General features: G+C 36.4%; 1 protein-coding gene and 1 long non-coding RNA gene across 3 annotated transcripts in view; one reads left to right on the plus strand and one right to left on the minus strand.

Annotated features, from left to right (window-relative positions):
* arhgap4b (Rho GTPase activating protein 4b) overlaps window positions 1–21,129 on the minus strand; it is an 85,057-nt gene that overhangs the window by 33,785 nt on the left and 30,143 nt on the right. For both annotated transcript variants that reach the window (XM_039775948.1, XM_039775947.1), the window contains exons 5-7: window positions 14,795–14,857; window positions 10,165–10,350; window positions 7,460–7,588 (exon numbers count right to left, since the gene is read on the minus strand). In XM_039775948.1, the coding sequence (XP_039631882.1) occupies window positions 7,460–7,588; window positions 10,165–10,350; window positions 14,795–14,857 (378 nt within the window). The remainder of the gene's footprint in view (window positions 1–7,459; window positions 7,589–10,164; window positions 10,351–14,794; window positions 14,858–21,129) is intronic.
* The window catches only part of LOC120543100, a 32,282-nt gene that overhangs the window by 3,990 nt on the left and 7,163 nt on the right, over window positions 1–21,129 (plus strand). Inside the window, exons 2-3 of the long non-coding RNA XR_005636288.1 lie at window positions 12,549–12,703; window positions 12,795–12,897. This is a non-coding gene — a long non-coding RNA (uncharacterized LOC120543100). The remainder of the gene's footprint in view (window positions 1–12,548; window positions 12,704–12,794; window positions 12,898–21,129) is intronic.

Here is a 21,129-nt window from a genome sequence, read left to right on the forward strand (position 1 = left end):
AAATCTTACCAGATGTTCATGCAATACAGTACTCAAGTAGACTGTATTAGAGAAATTCCTGACTTCTACATCAGCTTTGCTTGCCAAGCCCAACAGAAAGCCACAAAGAGCTACTCATGCTGTTGTGCAAACAGAGAGTGCTACAATAAGGGATTTGGGATAGAATTCATTAACGTGATCAAGACTCATTATTCCTCTCCTTCAGCAATCATTTTTACCAAATACAAAATCTCACAATCCTTTCTTGTTTATAAAGAGATCCTTTTACACATAAGCCTCTAACCAATGACCTTTATAAATTCAATCTGATCACCCCCCACTAATATAGAGGATGACCACAACAAAGTCTCTTTGTATACCAATCCCATCCCGCTCTTTCTTGATATTGCTCCCTCTGATCTCAACTATATCCTTAATTTGTTTATAATATTATAGGACATGTCTAAGTATAAAATGAATTGGTCCAAGTCCATCTTTATGCACTTAAATGGGCTTGGTCAACAGTACTCTCTACCACTATCCATCTGAATGCAAAATGAATTTCGATACTTTGTCCCAGATGTTTCCTGATTAGCGCAGGATTCCATTCTTATTTAGCTGTTGCTAAACATATTAATGTTTCTTAATTTATTTTTGTTAACACCATGCTTACACTGTCCCTCATGAAAATTGGGTGGAGTGGTGGCTCTGAGGCTAAGGAGCTGTGCTGGTATCCCGAAGGTTGCCGGTTTGAAACCCCATCACTGCCAAAAGAGATCCTACTCTGCTGGGCCATTGAGCAAGGCACTTAACCTTCAATTGCTCCAGGGGTGCTGTACAATGGCTGACCCTGTGCTCTGACCCCAAGGGGTATGTGAAAACCAAGTAATTTCCTTCAGGATTAATAAGGTTTAAAAAGAAATACTTGTCCAAAGTTGGATTTCTTCTTTCCTGTTTTTTCTACAATTCCAAAAGATCTATAATGTGGAACTGGTCAGACTTTTCCTCACCAGACCTAGCATTATACCATTGTGCATGCACCCTCCATCCAATCTGGATTTGCATTGACCCTTACAATCCTCCTAATCCTCCTCACTGAAATGGCTTCTCCTCATTCCTGTCTTGTTCTTCCCATCACTTCTGTTAAAGTAAAGTCTCGACTGCCTGACACTGGTGATCAAAAGTTTGGAATTACAAAGAAGTGTTTGTTTTTCATGTATATTGAGATTTTTTTTGTCAAGATACCATTAAATTGATTTAAAAATACAGCCAAGACATTACTAATGTTGCAAATTACTATCACTGTTCAAAACGAACAATTTATGATTTATTATTCACATAGGACTCCAAAGCCCAATTTTCATCAGTTACTATTCAAGTGTCCCAATGTTATAAAACAGATTATATCAGAGGGTTATTGGGAGTGCAAACAGGACCAGGGGAGGAAAGAGTGTGCCAAAGTCAGAAGTCAAGAGCAAAAAGTAGCTCAAAAAATGATAAAATATGACTCTAGAGCCTGCATGAAGTAAAACTAACTAACATTAACAGAGATTTGCACAAAGCATAGATTAAGAAATCAAATCCCAGGACATAAAGTAAATGGTACAGCAATTGGGGTCACATGACATACAAATGGTGTCACAGAAAGAAATACAAATGGGACCCAATCAAAATATACTTCATCAAACATGATTGAAAATAAGTAGAGAACTAAAATCAAAGCTACATGGTAACAAATTGTTAATTAAACGAAAATTAATGTATAAAACATGTCAGTTTTTACACATAATGGTATACTGTCTTAGCTTATCCTTTAACTTTAGGAATTCCAGCACCTTGAAAACTAAAGTATGACAATTTGCTTGCTTTATTGAACAGAAAAGAATGTTTCAACAGCGATAACACAATTAAAAACATTTACTAATAGCCAATTGATACCTAATAATATTAATTATTGTGTTTGTACACTACAGTAATGTCAGCTGATATTGTTACTTTTCAGTTATACATTATGTCAATAATAAATTATAGATCTGCTATTTCAAGCAGTAATAGCCATTTGCAACATTAGTAAAGTCATGGCTATATTTTTAAACTAATACTTTTCAGGGTGAGTATATCACTCAAAAATCTCACCCAACTTCCCTCATATTGGGCCTCTTTTCACACACAAAATAACCTAAAATGTTCATCTTTCAGACATGGAATGAGGGACCAATGCCAGAAGAAAAGAAAAACAATGGAGACACAGTGAAATGTGTAAAGCCAACTTTAAAACTGACTGGCAGTTCAATTTGGTCCCAAGAGCTGAGAGGCAACCACACTGGCCACTGCACAATTATGCCACCACAAATAAATGCACATTGTAAACAAGACCTCTTATTTCTGGTCTACAGTTGGGTAGGTTGCCCTCAGGGATCATTGTTAAGATCTATCATTTTTTCTCTACAATGCATAAGTTGCCTCTAGAACACGCAATGTGGAAATAAACATTTTAATTTTAGCATTGATGGTACTCAGTTTTACTAATCAGTAAAACCAAATTATACTTCTTATGCCATTAATTAATTGCCTTAGAAATTTAGAACATTATTTCTCATTCAATTTTAGAAAAATAGAAGATAGTAAAATGTGCATATAACAAGAAAACAATGGTAACCTTTAATTTAATTCTCTTTCATTGTATGTTCATGGGACAACACGTAGGTATTATATTTGATACTGCATCACATGCATGCGCTTTTGGAACAACTTACAGGCTTAGATGATGACAATATTACACCAGGCCACCCGAAGGCACTAAACAATAATGGCATCTCTTCTTCTTTCCCCTCAGCAGAATGGGTCAACCCATCTGTATCTTCCTCTTCCTCCCAGAAACCATCTTAAATGGAACCACCACCATCTTGGGGCAGACTCTACCTATTCACCAGGACCAGTCTCTTTATAGCGTTACCACGCATTTCTTGTGTGCCATTTGCGCTATTAATAACGTATGGAGTTTGACTTTGGATGCAATAGACACTTTATGAGTGAAGCTGTGTTTTTTTACAACAAATACAACTTTTAACCATTACATTTTCTAGTCACTAAAACCTGCTTTCCCCAGAAGAATACAGATACTACAAAGTAAAAGTGATTTAGTAACATGCCAGGTATACAAAGTCTAGTTCATTCAGGTTATCTCCATCATTAAATTTACTACATTTAAGAAAATCCAGTATGTCTTCATCTTTGCACACCAACTTCTACAGTGAGTGTAGCTTATACCCACTACCTATATTCCATTATGGCAACTGCTTAGTTAAGGACTACAAAGCACTAAAGACGGTGGTAAAGGCAGCAAAGATTATTATTGCCATACAGCTTCATGCTTCTAAAGATATATAAAATAATGGCTACCTTAGGAAGGCAAGAAGGATTAAGAATTAGATCAGCCATCCTACAAAGACCACTTTCTCACTCCACTCCTTTGAAACATGATATACTTTGTATGACCATTAAAACAAGGCAGGAGATTCATGAGTAGGTTTTATCTATGGTTCATAAATTTATTCACATTGATAAGGCTGTTAAGTTTGCATTTTAATAACTATGCCAATTTATTGTCATCTACTTTTACATCTTTTTCTTGTCTTCATGTGACACTTGATTTCAACACCACTTTAATGCATTATAGTTTTCCTAACTTTTGACAAGTACTTCCAATTTTGTGGGGCACATTACATCATTAGAACATCAGAACAATCTAGATGAGGACAGCCATTCCTCCCAACAAAGTTCGCTATTCCTACCCACTTGATTCTCCTAAAAAATCATCAAGTTTAGTTTTCAAAGTTAGTAAAGTCCAACAGTCTACCACACTACTTGGTAGCTTATTCTAAGAGTCTATAGTTCTCTGTGTAAAGAAAAACTTTGTAATGTTTGTGTGAACCTTAACAGGTTTCCAACTGTATCCCAGTGTTCTTGATGAACTCTTTTTAAATTAACAGTCTCGATCCACTGTACCAATTCTCTTAATAATTCTAAACACTTTGATCATGTCTCCTTTTAACCTTCTTTTGCTTAAACAGAAAAGGCTCAGCTCTTTTATCTTTCTTCATAATTCTTCTCCTGTAGCCCTGGAATCAGCCTAGTCGCTCTTTTCTGAACTTCTCTGGACTTTTTCTAGCGCTCTAGAATGGAGACCAAAATTTTAACTCAGTAGTCCAGATAAAGCCTCACTAGTGCATTATAAAGGTTGAGCATAACCTTCTTGGACTTGTACTCCACATATCGTGCTATTTAACCTAACATTCTGCTAGTCTTCTTAATGGCCTCTGAAAACTGTTTGGAAGTTGATAGTGTCGAATCCACTACAACTAAATCCTTCTCATAAGTTGTACTTTCAGTTTTCAGACATCTCATTATGTATTCAAACCTAACATTTTTACTTCCTACATGTAATACTTTACATTTACTGACATTAAACTTTATCTACCACAAATCTGCAAAAGTTGGTATACCATCCAAGTCCCTCCATATTGATTCAAGTAATTCCAAATTATCTGCCAATCGACCTATCTTGGTATCATCTGCAAACTTAACCAGCTTGTTATTTATATTCCTATCCAAATTATTTATATACAGTATATTAAAAATAGCGGCCGCCGTAGCACTAACCTCTGTGGAACACCATTCTTAACATCAGCTAATTCTGATTAGGTTAAATGCACCATAACCCTCTGAGCCAATTTGCATCCATTAACAAACATCACCCTGAACTCCCACTTGTATTAGTTTGATGCCCACCCTCTCATGTGGCACCTTATGAAATGTTTTTGGAAAGCCCAGATAAATAATATCATATGCTCCACTTTCATCATACCCCTTTGTTACTTCGTCATAGAACTCCGTCATGTTAGTAAAACATGACCTCCCTCTTCTGTACAAATGCTGACTGTTCAGTAAAACTCATGTTCTTGCCATGTGTTGCTCAATTTTATCCTTAATAATTCCTTCCATTAATTTTCCTGTAATGCACGTTAAGCTTACTGGCCTGTGGTTGCTTGGATTTGCCCAGTCACCCTTTTTATATACCAGGATAATATTTGCCATTTTCCAAACCTTCAGAATTTATGCAATGCACAGTGAGCAGTTGTTCAAAGCTGATCCTCCAGCTAGGATGTTGGATATCTCTGGGTCCACGGTTCTTGTGGCTGATTCCAAATTTAGGTATGTGCCTGTCTTGGATTACATGTAAAACTTAATCCTAGTAGTTCAATCACCTTTACACCCTCAATTCTAGCCTGATTATTACAAAATACTAAATATAGACAGACTTCACCCCGCATTGGTACTTTAAAATACTGTGTTAAAAAACAGTCACTGATTACGTCCAAAAACACCTGCTCTTGTACTCTGCTATTTGCAAGGTTAAACCAGTTAATATTTAGGTAGTTTAAAGTCCCCCATGACTATAATACCCCCTGTAAACTTGTCTTTTTAATATTACTAAAATGATGTGCGTTGAAATTTCTGTCTGCATTGGGCAGTCTATAACACCTAAAATAACACCTCTGTCTCTAATGCTTTCCAGGCAAAGTCACATGTCCTCACTAAGATGGGGCCCATCATCCAACTGAAGGTGACTCGAGTTTAAATTCTGTTTCACATAAACAGCAACCCCACCTCCTTTCTATTCAATCTTTCCTTCCTAAAAATGTGTATCCCTCTGATGTACTCATCCCCATACTTTGTTATTCAGCCAGGTATTCCATTATTCCTATAATATCATAATTATGCTCCTCTACATACAACTCCATCTCACCTCTTTTATTTTTGATACTTCTAACATTAAGGTAAGCTATTTTTAATGTGCTACTTGTTTTACTTTTACATTTAAGCATTGGGTTAGAATTTACATTACTATGTAATTTTATTTTTACACTATTGCAAAGTTCTGAACCTGGTCTGTCCGAAACTTCCTGCCCCTCCATTCCCTAGTTTAAACAATTCTCGACTAATATACTCATACGCCTCCCTAACACATTGGTGTTCAGATGTAACCCGTCGCAGCAGAACAGGTCACATCTGTTCCAACAGGAGTCCCAATGCCCCATAAACCTATACCCTTCTACCCTGCATCAATATTTTTAGCATTAACAATGACCAAACTAGGGCTAGACTTTTGTCATGTTAGATTATAATCTTGAACACCTGCCACTGCAAATGGGGAGCATACTAATGACATCTGCCCATACCAAAAATAATCCCAAAAGAGTCTTCATAACCATACTGACAGTTTTAAATTACAAACCAGGTAGTAAGACAAAAAGGTATAACACAAAGCAAAAGAAAAAGAACAATACAAAAACTTTGCTATCATTCCTGACATGAATATACATATGATGTCCCAGACTACTAGCTCATCTTCTACACAGCATGTCATAATAAAGAATGCAAGAGCACACCTCCTCACTCTCTCTCTGTCTCTCTATCTCCTGGGCTACAGGAAAACAATTCAAAATTGAGACCAGGTCCCAGTCCATGAAGTGGAAGGTCACACTGTTTTTTACATACCGACCAGTCTTTTTAATAAAAAGAAAAGTACTCTAGGGTTCTAGGTGCTAGTTTAAACTATGGCCAGTTTTTGGAATGACAAAGCTGTTACTGATCATATACACAATAACGGTGACAAATTACAGCATGTGCTTTACAGCCCTGGGTGATAATTCATTTTCTGATGTACAGTCCATTTAAATTTCAACTCACTCTTATTGCCTCTACATATAACTGAAGTTAATTCAAAAAGTAAACCTTCTTTGTCTCCCTTAGTATTCATCCTAAATAATCAGCTTAAATTGTTGCCTGAAACTGACAAAGCAAATGAGGAAACTAAGATCCATCACCCAGTACTCAGGAAAAACATCATGTTGCTATGGTGACTGAAAGGAAGAGAGTGGTTGGAACCGGTTTCAGCCTGACTCAGATTTTACACCCCACACTGGTTAAGACATCCGGTGTGCAGTTAAAAAGGAGTCATCAGCAACTTTCAAATAAGCATATTTAGATATACACAGAGTGGGCAGAACCTATGACTCTTTCAAATAAGGAATGTGCATGTAACAGTCATTTAAAAAATATTAAGTACTGGTAAGTTTACACACCCAAAATACCTTAACTAAAATACAGCAAAAGTTTTAAAAACCACAAGAAAGAGTGTGTGAGACAGGAAACCTTCTATGACATTATAATATGCATCATACAACATATAAATATGAGACAATATGTAACATTTAAATAGCAAAACGGTAAATAAACCCCAAGGTATTGTTGAAAGTGAATCTGACTGTTAAGTCCTGTTGTATTTCACATTGGTTCTATAGATAATTAACTTATAAGTTATTTCATGATGAGTCCAACACAAATAAGTCCCACTGTATTTCAGTATTCATTTGAGTGAAATTTAAATAAAGTTAATACATTCCCTCTGACTTACATTTATTAGAGTGGAAAGATCCTTCAGGTAATATTTGTTCATTGCAGCATTGGCTGCTGCCAGGTTGAGGAGGTAGTCATTTCGGGCCTTTGTGCATTTAAGCTTATTTTCCTGGAATTTGGCTTGCCTCTGAAAAAAAAGTCCAAATCAAACCTTTAGATAAACATATAAATACACAGTGAAAAGCAGTAGGATACACCATTTAAAATATAAACAACGGAAGCATGAACCACTGACACATTATTCTTTCTAAAATAATTCTCTGCATCATATACAGTGGTGTGAAAAACTATTTGCCCCCTTCCTGATATTCTTTTGCATGTTTGTCACACAAAATGTTTCTGATCATCAAACACATTTAACCATTAGTCAAATATAACACAAGTAAACACAAAATGCAGTTTTTAAATGATGGTTTTTATTATTTAGGGAGAAAAAATCCAAACCTACATGGCCCTGTGTGAAAAGTAATTGCCCCTTGTTAAAAATAACCTAACTGTGGTGTATCACACCTGAGTTCAATTTCCGTAGCCACCCCCAGGCCTGATTACTGCCACACCTGTTTCAATCAAGAAATCACTTAAATAGGAGCTGCCTGACACAGAGAAGTAGACCAAAAGCACCTCAAAAGCTAGACATCATGCCAAGATCCAAAGAAATTCAGGAACAAATGAGAACAGAAGTAATTGAGATTTCTAAAGCTTTGGGACTCCAGCGAACCACAGTGAGAGCCATTATCCACAAATGGCAAAATCATGGAACAGTGGTGAACCTTCCCAGGAGTGGCCGGCCGACCAAAATTACCCCAAGAGCGCAGAGACGACTCATCCGAGAGGTCACAAAAGACCCCAGGACAACGTCTAAAGAACTGCAGGCCTCACTTGCCTCAATTAAGGTCAGTGTTCACGACTCCACCATAAGAAAGAGACTGGGCAAAAAGGGCCTGCATGGCAGATTTCCAAGACGCAAACCACTGTTAAGCAAAAAGAACATTAGGGCTCGTCTCAATTTTGCTAAGAAACATCTCAATGATTGCCAAGACTTTTGGGAAAATACCTTGTGGACTGATGAGACAAAAGTTGAACTTTTTGGAAGGCAAATGTCCCGTTACATCTGGCGTAAAAGGAACACAGCATTTCAGAAAAGAACATCATACCAACAGTAAAATATGGTGGTGGTAGTGTGATGGTCTGGGGTTGTTTTGCTGCTTCAGGACCTGGAAGGCTTGCTGTGATAGATGGAACCATGAATTCTACTGTCTACCAAAAAATCCTGGAGGAGAATGTCCGGCCATTTGTTCGTCAACTCAAGCTGAAGCGATCTTGGGTGCTGCAACAGGACAATGACCCAAAACACACCAGCAAATCCACCTCTGAATGGCTGAAGAAAGACAAAATGAAGACTTTGGAGTGGCCTAGTCAAAGTCCTGACCTGAATCCAATTGAGATGCTATGGCATGACCTTAAAAAGGCGGTTCATGCTAGAAAACCCTCAAATAAAGCTGAATTACAACAATTCTGCAATGATGAGTGGGTCAAAATTCCTCCAGAGCGCTGTAAAAGACTCATTGCAAGTTATCGCAAACGCTTGATTGCAGTTATTGCTGCTAAGGGTGGCCCAAACAGTTATTAGGTTCAGGGGCAATTACTTTTTCACACAGGGCCATGTAGGTTTGGATTTTTTTTTCTCCTTAAATAATAAAAAACATCATTTAAAAACTGCATTTTGTGTTTACTTGTGTTATATTTGACTAATGGTTAAATGTATTTGATGATCAGATACATTTTGTGTGACAAACATGCAAAAGAATAAGAAATCAGGAAGGGGGCAAATAGTTTTTCACACCACTGTAATATGTTTTAACATCATACTCTTCATCAACAAAGATAATGAAATAGGACAACAGTTTAGAGAAGAGAGCTAACAGCCAGTGATAACTTCCCAGAATAACATTTGGCATACAGAAGTCAATGACAGGTCAATTTTTATTTAAACCACATGCAGTATTTTTCATGCTGTATGGTATGAAAGCATATTTTCGCAACTCAAAAAGCATTTTTAATGCATTATTTGAAAAAAAGTATTATGTTATTTTGCAAAAGAATTGCATTATTTTGCAAAATAATTGTATTATTTCAAAATAAACACTGCATTATTTTACAAAAGTATTGCATTATTATACAAAAGACTTTTGCCTGGTGTGGTTGGTATCATCGTTCACGAGCATGCTCTGGATATCCCATGAAGGCCAGCGAGGTGTTGATTAAGGCTGTGCAATCAAGTGACAAGAAACTGAACAAAAGTCATAGGTATACATATACCTTAGTGATTGTCACAGGATGCCCAGAGCATGTGCGTGCACAATGATACCAGCCACACTAGACAAAATCTCTTGTATAATAATATAATACTTTTGCTATATAATGTAATATTTTTGCAAAAGAACACAACTCTTTTGCAAAATAGCACATTACTTTTGCAAAATAACGTAATATGTATATTTTTTGAGTGGCAGGAATAAACTTCCTTAATATGGTACATCATTAAACAAAATAAATACCAATGGCATTAAATCATTCAAGTTGTAAAAGTAATATATTAAGATGCCAGTATCCACAGTAGTCTTACATATATGATGTTTGCTAACTATGATAACCAGGGTGCATAGTAACATTATCTAAATGTATTTAACAAAGACATCCAACCTTTTCCTTCAGTCGCTCCATCTTTTTCATAGAGCTACGGCGCTGTTGCTTGCTATCAGTTCCTGGTTGGCTTTGTCCTGCATCACCTGATTTTCCCATGTGCCGCTCTTCTAGTTTTTCTGCTTCCTTTAGCTTACTCTCAGAACTAACACTGTCAGTGTGATACAAGTGATAGGTTCTCATAGCCTGCAAAAGTAAAAAAACATGGATAGTAAGCATTCCAAAAATGAACCTTTACTTTCAAGCAGTTTTAGTTATACATACAGTCTGTACATACAGTACTTCTCAGTAACATAGTTACATTACAGATCATATACTGAAACAGCCAAATGCCAGTAACTTCTGCTCTACCAAATATCAGTAGTATATTTCCCCTTGGGATTAATAAAGTATCCATCCATCTATCTATCTATCTATCTATCTATCTATCTATCTATCTATCTATCTATCTATCTATCTATCTATCTAGTGTTTCACTCTAGTAGAAACTGTTGCGTTTCAGTCCACAAGCTTACAGTTTACTTTTTTATTAACTGATTTTTATTATCTGAGAATATGTTTAGTCCTTTTACGACTTCATTGATTATTTTTTCATTTATGATATGTTGTATGACATGTAAAACTAAAATTAAATGTATTAATTGTCTGACATAGAATAAAAACAATATCTTAATTTTATAACTATTGATCCACTTTAGTATGACTCTCCAAAATGAGCTCTGATGCATCTCTTAAACTTTTTTTTTTTACATTTTATTAGTTTTATTGTAATCATTCCATACAAATCAATCAATTTTTACAAAAAGTTAAATTAAGAACAAGTCGACCCCCCACCCCTGAGAAAAAGAGCAAGGAAAACAGCATAAAATTTAAGGCTTGTAAACATACCTAAATTAATAAGTTTGATAAGCCAATAGAGATGAATCCAGAAGACAAAGAAATACAGAAATAATAGCTTCCTCTGTGCTTTAAGAGCTTATTTTAAAATATTATTGATTAGATCCTGCCATGTTTTGAAAAAAGTCTGTACAGATCCTCTAACTGAGTATTTGATTTTTTCTAATTTCAAATAGTATAAAACATCGGTTTCCCACTGACTTAAAAGAGGAGAGTTTGGGTTCTTCCAGTTTAGCAGAATAAGTCTATGTGCCAAAAGTGTAGTGAATGCAATCACAGCTTGTTTGTCTTTCTCCACTTTAAACCCATCTGGAAGAACCCCAAACACAGCTGTTAATGGGTTAGGAGGGATTGTGAGACCAAGGCTGTCTGGAAGGTAATTAAAAATTTTGGTCTAGAGTGATGTTAATTTGGTGCATGCCCAGAACATGTGACCCAGTGAGGCTCTCTTAAACTTTTACATAATACATTAAAATGGAACCTCCAAAACTCTTGCTAGAGAAAAATAAATATGCAAGCATGAGCACTTTACTCAAAAACATCACTCAAAACTCAATGTCCACATTGATAGACCTAATGAACTACCTAATTAGGAGATGGGAGATGGAGTAACATGCCAGAAGACACCAGTCCTTGTTATTCCTCAAAGAAAAAAGCATGCAGCTTCAAGAAGATGCATAGAAAACTTTGACATCATATAGTTAATCATTGTCTCACTTGATAAAACAAAATAACATGACTATTACTAAGTTTGACACTGGCAGGATCATGTTAAGACAGATAACAAAGAATGATTCCAAAAAAGGAAAATCCCTGCGAAGGATCCTTTCAGGCCTAAGGATACTGTGATGATTCAAGTTATAGCAGGAAAATGATTCCAAGCATACAGAGAAAGTGTTTACAAAACAAAGTGGGAATACTTAAAAGGATATCTAAAGCTTAGATTTGACTCTCACTCTATACCTGCAGCAAGGCTTTTAAACAGCAGGTTGATTAATGCCTATCCAGTTTAATAGAGACTGAGCAATTTTGCAAGGACAAATTAGAAAAAAAAATTTAAATCCACATGTACAAAACTCACAGGGATTTATCCAAGACTGTATGTACTGACAAAGTTACTTCTACAATCTACTTCTATACTCAGAAAGGTGAATAAATAAGTTTAAGTTTTTTGAGAGTTAAAATTATATTTTTTATATTTTATTACCTTCAAGAATTGTTCAGTGTATTGTCAATTGAATACAAAATGAATGTATTTTTATAACTCCCAGAATAAGTAAAATTATATTGGCAGACAAGGCACTTGCTACAAGGCCACCATTCTCTGAAATGTTACTTCAGGGCAATATTAGAGGCTGGGATTAGCATTTGAACCAAGGTGTAGACTAATTACATAATATCCTATTATTATTGTGGTGTGGCCGTTCATCTTGTTTAATATAGTGATCACTACAACTGGCTGCTAATAATTTTGTTTATCTTATTAGTGTGTATCTGCAGTGACACTTGATGGGAGTTATTTCTCCAACCCTTGAAACAGGATTCGGAAATGAAAGCGTCATTGCAAGAGAAAGACCAAAGTCAGCCCTTCATCGTATTTAAGAATGCATTTTGAAATGTCCAGGGAGGGGTTAGACAACTGGTAAGGAAAGGGATGATGAAATATGCAATGACTATACTTTTGTCTTTCACATGCCAGCTAACCTGACCATAATATATTTATGCTTTTACAGTCATTTACGATATCTGTCAGAAGCCTTAGAACACCTCAGTTTTTCCAGTTTTCTTCAAATAGAATCAGTTGAAATGCAATGAATGTCCTAAGAAGGTGAAAAGGTAAGAGGCAAACTGCAAGAGGTTTTATTTTAAAGTTTTTATTAGCAAAAACTGAAAAAAGGAAATTTCAGAATATTATAAATGGGCCTTCTTCAGGGAGCAATTAATGGGTTACAACCTACGGATGTTCTGCAGCTATTGAAGTAAAATAAGTCTTGCAAATTGAAGCAAACAATTTACACAGGTGTTCCAACGTCTGTTGATTATTTAAAAGCCCTCTGTCTGTCTTAAAGCATAGTTGGAACAGACTGTGCCACCATGCCCTCTGAAGTACTATTTGGACAATATTCCAGTGATAATGGCAAGTAAACAGAAATAAATACATGAAATGAGACAGAGCATTATTACCCTTAGACGTGTAGGCATTTCATTAAGTGAAATTGCAAAAAAACTCAAAGTGTCAGTGAGTACAGTGAAGTCCTACACAATCCAAAGGCCATTAGAAACTGTAAGAAACACTGATAGGAAGAGATCTAGCAAACCCAAAGTCACAACCCAATCACAAGACAAGTTTCTAAGGGTCACCAGCTTGCATGATAGGCACCTCAGAGTACATCAGCTTCAAGCACAGCTTAACTGTGATGGAAAAATGCAAGTCTCAGTTTCTGATGTGAAGAGGAGACTTTGTTCTGCAGGGTTGACAGGCAAGTGGCAGTAAGAAAGCCATTCTTTAAAGGACAAAATAGGGCCTTGAAATACCAGCTGCATACTACTGCAACTAGAAGAAAGTCTTATTGACCGATGAATCAAAATTTGAAATCTTCAGCTGATCACATAGGGTGTTTGTACGTCATTGAGTTGGTGAAAGGATAAAGTCCACCAACAGGTATATTTAAACATATTGTGGAGGGTGTCCAGGCAATAAAAACTTGACAATGGCAGAAATTCTCTCCCTAGGGAACAGATAGGATAAGAGGCTGATAAGAAAAACAAAACCTACACTGACAAAACTATAGGTCATTCCATGCTACTGTGGATAGGCAGGAACTGATAAGGAGCAATGTGTCCTTTCAATGTGTAGGATATCCCAAAAGGATGTCCAGCAAGAATACCAAAGCAAGACATAGTGTTGTGAGTAGAGATGAAGTCTACAATTTTCCATCAGGACAGTAGAGGATAGGAAATCAGTTCAATGTGTATACTGATCTGGGCCCACAAATGAAAGTGTTATATATAAAAATAAATAAATAATATTAATAAAATTGAATGGAATTAAATAGTTACTAAACAATAAATGTATTTGCTCATTCAAACTGTTGAATGTGCTAAGTAAAGAATATCCATCCATCCATTATCCAACCCACTATATCCTAACTACAGGGTCAAGGGGGTCTGCTGGAGCCAGTCCCAGCCAACACAGGGAACAAGGCAGGAAACAAACCCCAAGCAGGGTGCCAGCCTACCGCAGGGCACACACCCACCAAGCACACACTAGAGACAATTTAGGATCGCCAATGCACCTAACCTGCATGTCTTTGGGATGAAACCAGAGCACCCAGTGAAAACCCACGCTGACACGGGGAGAACATGCAAACTCCACGCAGGGAGGACCCGGGAAGTGAACTTACGTCTCCTAACTGTGAGGCAGCAGCGCTACCACTGCACCACCGTGCCACCCAGTAAAGAATATAATACATTAATTGCTACAGTGTTAATTTGAACTTGTTGAGGAGGGTTGGATAGATCCTGATAGCAATCAAATGTACTGCATGCATTATACCACAGTTCTTTTCTGTCATTAATGTCCAGCCCTGTGAGATATATATATTTATTTCTTCATTTTCTAATATTTTTAAAATTTTAACAATGTACAAGAGGCACTGAAAAAGAATATAATGTAGACATCATGTTTTACACTTAGAATCTACAAATTTGTTATTAAATATTCTTAACTTACTGTCTGTAGTTCACTGGTAACCTTCAGCAATTCATCTTGCAATATTAGACCAACATCTTTGCTCTGTAAAGATAATTTTTGGGTGTTAGCCAAGTGGTCTGTTATACATAGTACATCTCCCCACTCAGGTACATGCTATACTGAGAACACTCTATCCAATTAAACTAGAACAGATGATATTAATTTGTGCTTATATCAAAAGCTAAATAACATTCACCTTATTGACCTGTCATAGAGACAAATGCACTCAGTAAGCAATGGACCTGCTTTTGCAGAACAGTTTTAAGCATAGCATAAGAACGTTTCAGAAACTGATGTTCATTCCATGTTTATCACTAGCTTGATATTTACATTAAGATTACACCTCTAATCAATAAAGTATTGCAGATTAGTATCTTCCATTAAAAGAGGTACCCACTCTGATCTCTCTGGCCATTCAGAAGATACTATTACTAGCCAAAACCTATTGTTTGTTAAGAAAACCAAATAAGCATGCTGCTGACTGACATTTGTAGCAATTTTAATGTCACATTTACTGAGGTTTACATTTAATAAGAAAATAACAATTTGAAAAAAATTTTAAAATGATTGCCTAGTGTTGCAAGATAGATAGAGCTTTCAAAAATAAAAGAACATCAACTAAAGCAGCAACTGACCTTCAGCTAACCTGTAGTCTTATAAAGTGTAGCATTCTTTTACTGGCAAACAACCTTTGGCAAGGTTAAAAAGATAAAGTCAACGCAGTAAGTCAAACTAGTAGTCAAAAAAGAAAGCCAGGAATGTAAGCAAATTCTGGTGGACTCAGCGGTAAAAAGTAGTTATACCCAAGTTAACATCCCTATGTTATGATATGCAAAACTAAGAAAATTCTAAAAAAACACTCTTACATCCTATCTACTTCAAGAGATAAAAGGATGGGCAGGTCAGACCAGACATCCTCATTTTAGTGACCATAATCCATTAGATCCAGAGGATTTTATAGGTGCTACAGAATCAATTGAGAGCTATAATCCTTCCAGCATACGTTGAGTCTGCTTCTGTGGTCTCCTCCAAGATGGCAGTGTCTGAGAGGCTCCCATGGGCATCCTCACTCGATGCTGATACCACTTCAACCTGTACTGTACAACCTAGACTGTAAATGTCTTCATTATGTTGTTATGTTATCTACAAATGCCAATGTGACTATTGATATTTTTGTTTGTCTAAATTAAATTTGAGTGGTGAAAATGGATGGTTAAAAGATATATTTCTTTCATTAGTAATGTTTTACAAGCAAATATTTTGTGAACAAATTACTCAAGTCACAAAAACATAATAGTTAAAATATGGATTAGGAAATTAAAAATAGTTGTTTAAAATGTGGTGCAGAAAAGATCTTAAAACATTTCTGGATTCAGCTCAGTCCATTTTTTACTTAATGAGCAATATCCATTTTCTCACTGCATCACTGCTATTATAGTACATAACTCCCATGGCAAGTAGAAAGCAACAGGTATGAAACAGGAACTGTATGGCAACATTTGATGGTAGCCAGGTTTTAACAGTTTTATCTTTGGCTGAAACAGAGACCTGTCCATGTGTTTCTGGTTTAAATCTGTTTCAAGACATTATCCAAATAGTTGGTGTTGCAAAGCAAACAAACTAGTTTCCATGATTGCACATGAAAATTTGACACAGACAATTATTTAAACTCATCTATGAGCTAGTCTTTTATGCTTGGTAGACTTCAATCCCAATTAGAATGCTTTAAGTAAGGCTTCTATAGTGTTTCTTCTGTTGACTCAGGAATTTTACGTCTTTGTTTTCCCAGGATTCATGACAAGTTACAATTTTTTTTTAACTTTCTTTTATTTTGAAGGGTTCAGACAGTGCCATCATTGCTGGTGCAATTTTGTACATGCATTGCTATACAATCAGTATACATGCAGGAGTGTGTGTGTGTGTGTGGATATGTATATGCTTTCATCAGAGTATAAAATGACCATCATGTTCGGTTAGCATTTGAAAGGTAAGACTCATCAGATCAAAAAGATAACTTTTTTACCATATACAAAGAATTTAATTTCCAGCATTTGATTCTACATTTGCTAAACATATTTCAGGTTATCCAAAGGTTTAAACAGCATAACCCAATTTTTAACTGGAACTCAGATGGGCTAATATTTTGGGGAAAATAATGTGTTATTACCAATGTCATGACAATCAAGAAAGCATATACCTGTTTAAGTTGTCTGTTACCTGGTTTACCTGAGCCATATTCCAATTATCAAAATGTATTCAGTAAACAAAAATATTTAGAGCTATTACCTGACAGACAATATCATTTTGTTAGTTCTTTTGCCATACTTAACCCAAGAGAGGAACATATACAGTAAACTGGCAAGCTGGAAAGTCAGGCTGTAAAGTCAGGCTGTGAGCAGCTGTATTCAAGAAAATGTATGTAATGGCTTTATCAGATCAACTGCTGCATTGTGTTTCTTTTTAGAGAATAAGGGCATCATGACTATGTAATTAGTAGAGAAAACAAAATAATATCACAATAAAAAACTACCCCTGGTTGTTAATTTCGTCATTACTGGATCAAATTAAACACAATTAACAAATTAAAATTTAAGTGGTGCCCATAATTAAATTTCATTCTAAAATAAAGATAAATGTAAGATATCTTTCATTACAACACTGGGCACTACACATATGTGGTATTTCAGATTCCCCAGTTGCTGATGTTTTCGAAAAAATTCTATAACCATTTTTCTATTTATGTGGTCTATGTCTTATGTGTCCTCCAAGATTTACAAGAAGTCTTTCAGGAGGCAAAACCTGGACTTACAGTAGACGATGAAACCTGTTTGGCATTACCAACACATCTTCACCACCTATTTGAGTCTCTTGGGACTGTTCAGTTGACACTTGTTGTATATACTGGCTCATCCATAAGTAGACATCTGCTGAAAGCTCAGAGCCTTACTTTAAATGTGCAGCACAACTTCAAATCACACAGCATGACAAGACAGTTGGTAGCTAGGTGACACAGCAGCACCAGTGGTGGACATAAGATATGCCAGGACATTTTGAAGATTGATAGATAGATAGATAGATAGATAGATAGATACTTTATTAATCCCAAGGGGAAATTCACAAATTAAAGTATTCTCTATATCATCCATGTTTCCCCTCTCACTGTAATGTTTTCACCTTAATCTATTCCTGCTTGATCACAATGACAAAGTTCCTTTTGTGCAGATTCCTCCAATACCACAAAATGTAGTCTCTTCTGTTAAAGTGGATGACTTAAAAGCAGTTTATAAATGAGAAAATATTTGTAAAGCAGTCAGTCCAGATTGAATTTCTTGGCATATTTAAAAAAAAACATTTAGCTGGTGTTTTTAGAGATGTTTTAAATGCCTCATTGAGGGACTCTTATTCTTTTACTACTTGCTTCAAAAGACCTGTATCAAAGAAAACACTGGACTATCTCAATGTACACACAATGGAAGCATTCACTTCTATTGAAATGCTTTAAGAAACTGATGCAAGAACACATTAACTATAGTCTTCCAACATGGGAGCCCCATAAAGTAGTTTGCTGAGTACCATTCTGTACTCTTTTTTTACCTGTAACCGAGCAGCCAGATGCAGATCTACCTCTGCTATTAAATTTGTAGGCAATATCCATTATTGCAAGGCCATATTACCAACAATGATGAAATGGCGAGAAGTGATTTTGGGCCTGACGCAGTTGTGCTAGAATAGTAATGTTTTCCCTGAATCTCAGAAAAGACTAGGATCTTTTATATTATGTTGGAATCAGACAACACTCACTCTTAGATCAGCTAGGATGCTGTAAAGAGTTACTCATTTAATCTAAAATGGGCACAATTAATCTCAGCTATCATCAACACCTTTATTACTTCTGAAGTTTTGAGTTAGAGTTGAGTCTAGATGTTTACATTTATGCCTAATAACCTCTACAGATACCCAGTGGAATTCATCATCACTAGCTACATAATATCCTAATGTGGCAACTGCTCAGCTCAGGACTGCAAAGAGTTAAAAAAGTTAATCAGCTCAGAATATTACTAGCATTGCTCTGATTTAGATCATCCAGGCTATCTCTTCTCTATGATGTTCCACCTCATATCTCCTTCTTTCCACTCAAAAGCGAAGAAAATCCCCTTAACTGGAATAATACTGTAAGTCAGTGAACTGACTGTCAGGACTGATAAAACTAGGAAGTGTGGAAAGGACACGGAAATAGAAAACACTGAATCAAAGTACAAAGAGTTCAAAACAATTGTGCACCTAAATCGATATCAAAATAATAAACTAAATAACACTATCACACTAGATAATCAAAAGAAAACTCTCAAAATCACTCACAAACCTCCTATACACATCCAGAAACTTGGACAATGAGAGATGCACAACACTGACCTTTATATCGTCATACTAGTGACATTACAACCAATATGGCTACAAACAGCAGTACACTAATAAACAACATATTTTAAACAAACTGAAAACAACTCCATATAAGAAAACCAATAACAATTAAATCATTGTTTTCAGAAAACCCTAAAAAGAAGAAAATAACATGGAACTTCATGAAGAAATTACATAGAAAAATAAAAACATTTTCATATTCATGGTCGCCAGGAAACACATTTTCAAGTATCTTTGAAAAGGTCCAAGGTTTAGTACATCTGGATCTGTCTTTCACAAGACTGTCATTTGACTATAATTACATCAATCCCCAAATTGTCACCTTGTAGATTGTAATCCCGTATGACATCTGTTTTGAAACAACAAGTCAGCACACAAGTCATTTGGTGACCAGGCATTCATTGGTGAACACAGGCACCAAGATATGGTACCCCTGTTCAGGATGGGGTTATTATGTAAGCCGCTACAGGAATATATTTCTGAATTGCTCTTTGTCTGGTCCCTACCATTAGATCAACATAGATTTGGGGTCCCAGAATTGCTTTACAGGTTATGTTGAGAAATGTTCACACAAGGACAATGTCAGGATTTTGTGAATTACTAGATGTATGTTTGGTGAAAGAGGAACTTAATGTTGCCATAAAGCTTGAATGAAATAATACCTTTGTCCAGCTAATGCTGACATATGAAATATATGATTCTTTCTTTTGATTTTATGGTAGAAAATTTTACAAGACTGTTGCCTAGTAACTGACTAGAACCAATACAAGTAGGTAACAAGTCACCCTGCTATCTGTTGAACCAATAGTTATAATTGATCCTTGCAACAGGTTTTATACATACACCTTATATTCATCGTAGATTTCAAAATCATTTGTCCGGTTGAGCTGTGAACTTCTCTTCTGCAAATGTAAACAGCTAATTGACTTAACTTTGAGATCCTGTGTCGGGAACTACAGGGGGATAACATTGCTCTTGGTGCTGGGTAAGGTCCTTGCTAGGGTCAACCGCAATAGGATCCGTGATCACTTACTAAATTACCAGTGACCGTAGAAGTTTGATTGTATGCCTAAGGATTGTATCATCGACCACATCCTATCACTGTGGATACTCATGGAGTGTAAATGCTAATATCGGCAGAGTTTCGATTTTCTTAAAGCGTTTGATTCAGTTGATCGAGCTGCCCTGTGGGACATCCTGAGACTTTGTGGGATCCCCCCAAAGTTGCTGGATATCATGGCCGGCATGTACGCTGGTATTTTGAGTACTGTGCAGAGTGGAGGCAGAATCTCTGCTTTTTTCCACTTGATTCTGAGGTTTGTCAGGGGTGTGTTCCTGCTCCTACTTTGATCAATGCTTGCATGGACTGGGTGTTGGGCAGGGTCATGGGGTCTAGCGGCTGTGGGACATCTGTTGGTGAAGAAAGATTCACTGATCTTGACTTCACTGACAATGCTGTGATCTTCATGAAGTCAATGGAGGCTCTGATCGGGGCTCACGAGAGACTGAACAAGGAGTCTGAGTGTTTGGGGTTGCGAGTGTCCTGGATAAAAACCAAGATCCAGGCCTTTAATGACCTCTTGGGCACAGCCATACTTTACTTATCTCGGCAGCAGCATTCATGTCTCTGTTGACTCTTTCTATGAAGTCGATAGACGGATTTCGAGTGCATGGGGGGTCATCAGGTTGCTGGAGAGGGGTGTGTGTCACTCCCGATATCTATGCAAATGGACAAAGGTCCAAGTCTTTAGAGTCCTGTTACTTCTTGTTTTGCTATATGGTTGTGAGACATGGACGCTATCCAGTGATTTGAGATGAAGACTGGATTCCTTCGGTACTGTGTCTCTTCTGAGAATATCTGGATACCGCTGGTTTGACTTTGTGTTGAACGA

The sequence above is a fragment of the Polypterus senegalus genome, chromosome 13, assembly GCF_016835505.1.
Source record: "Polypterus senegalus isolate Bchr_013 chromosome 13, ASM1683550v1, whole genome shotgun sequence".
NCBI lineage: Eukaryota > Metazoa > Chordata > Cladistia > Polypteriformes > Polypteridae > Polypterus > Polypterus senegalus.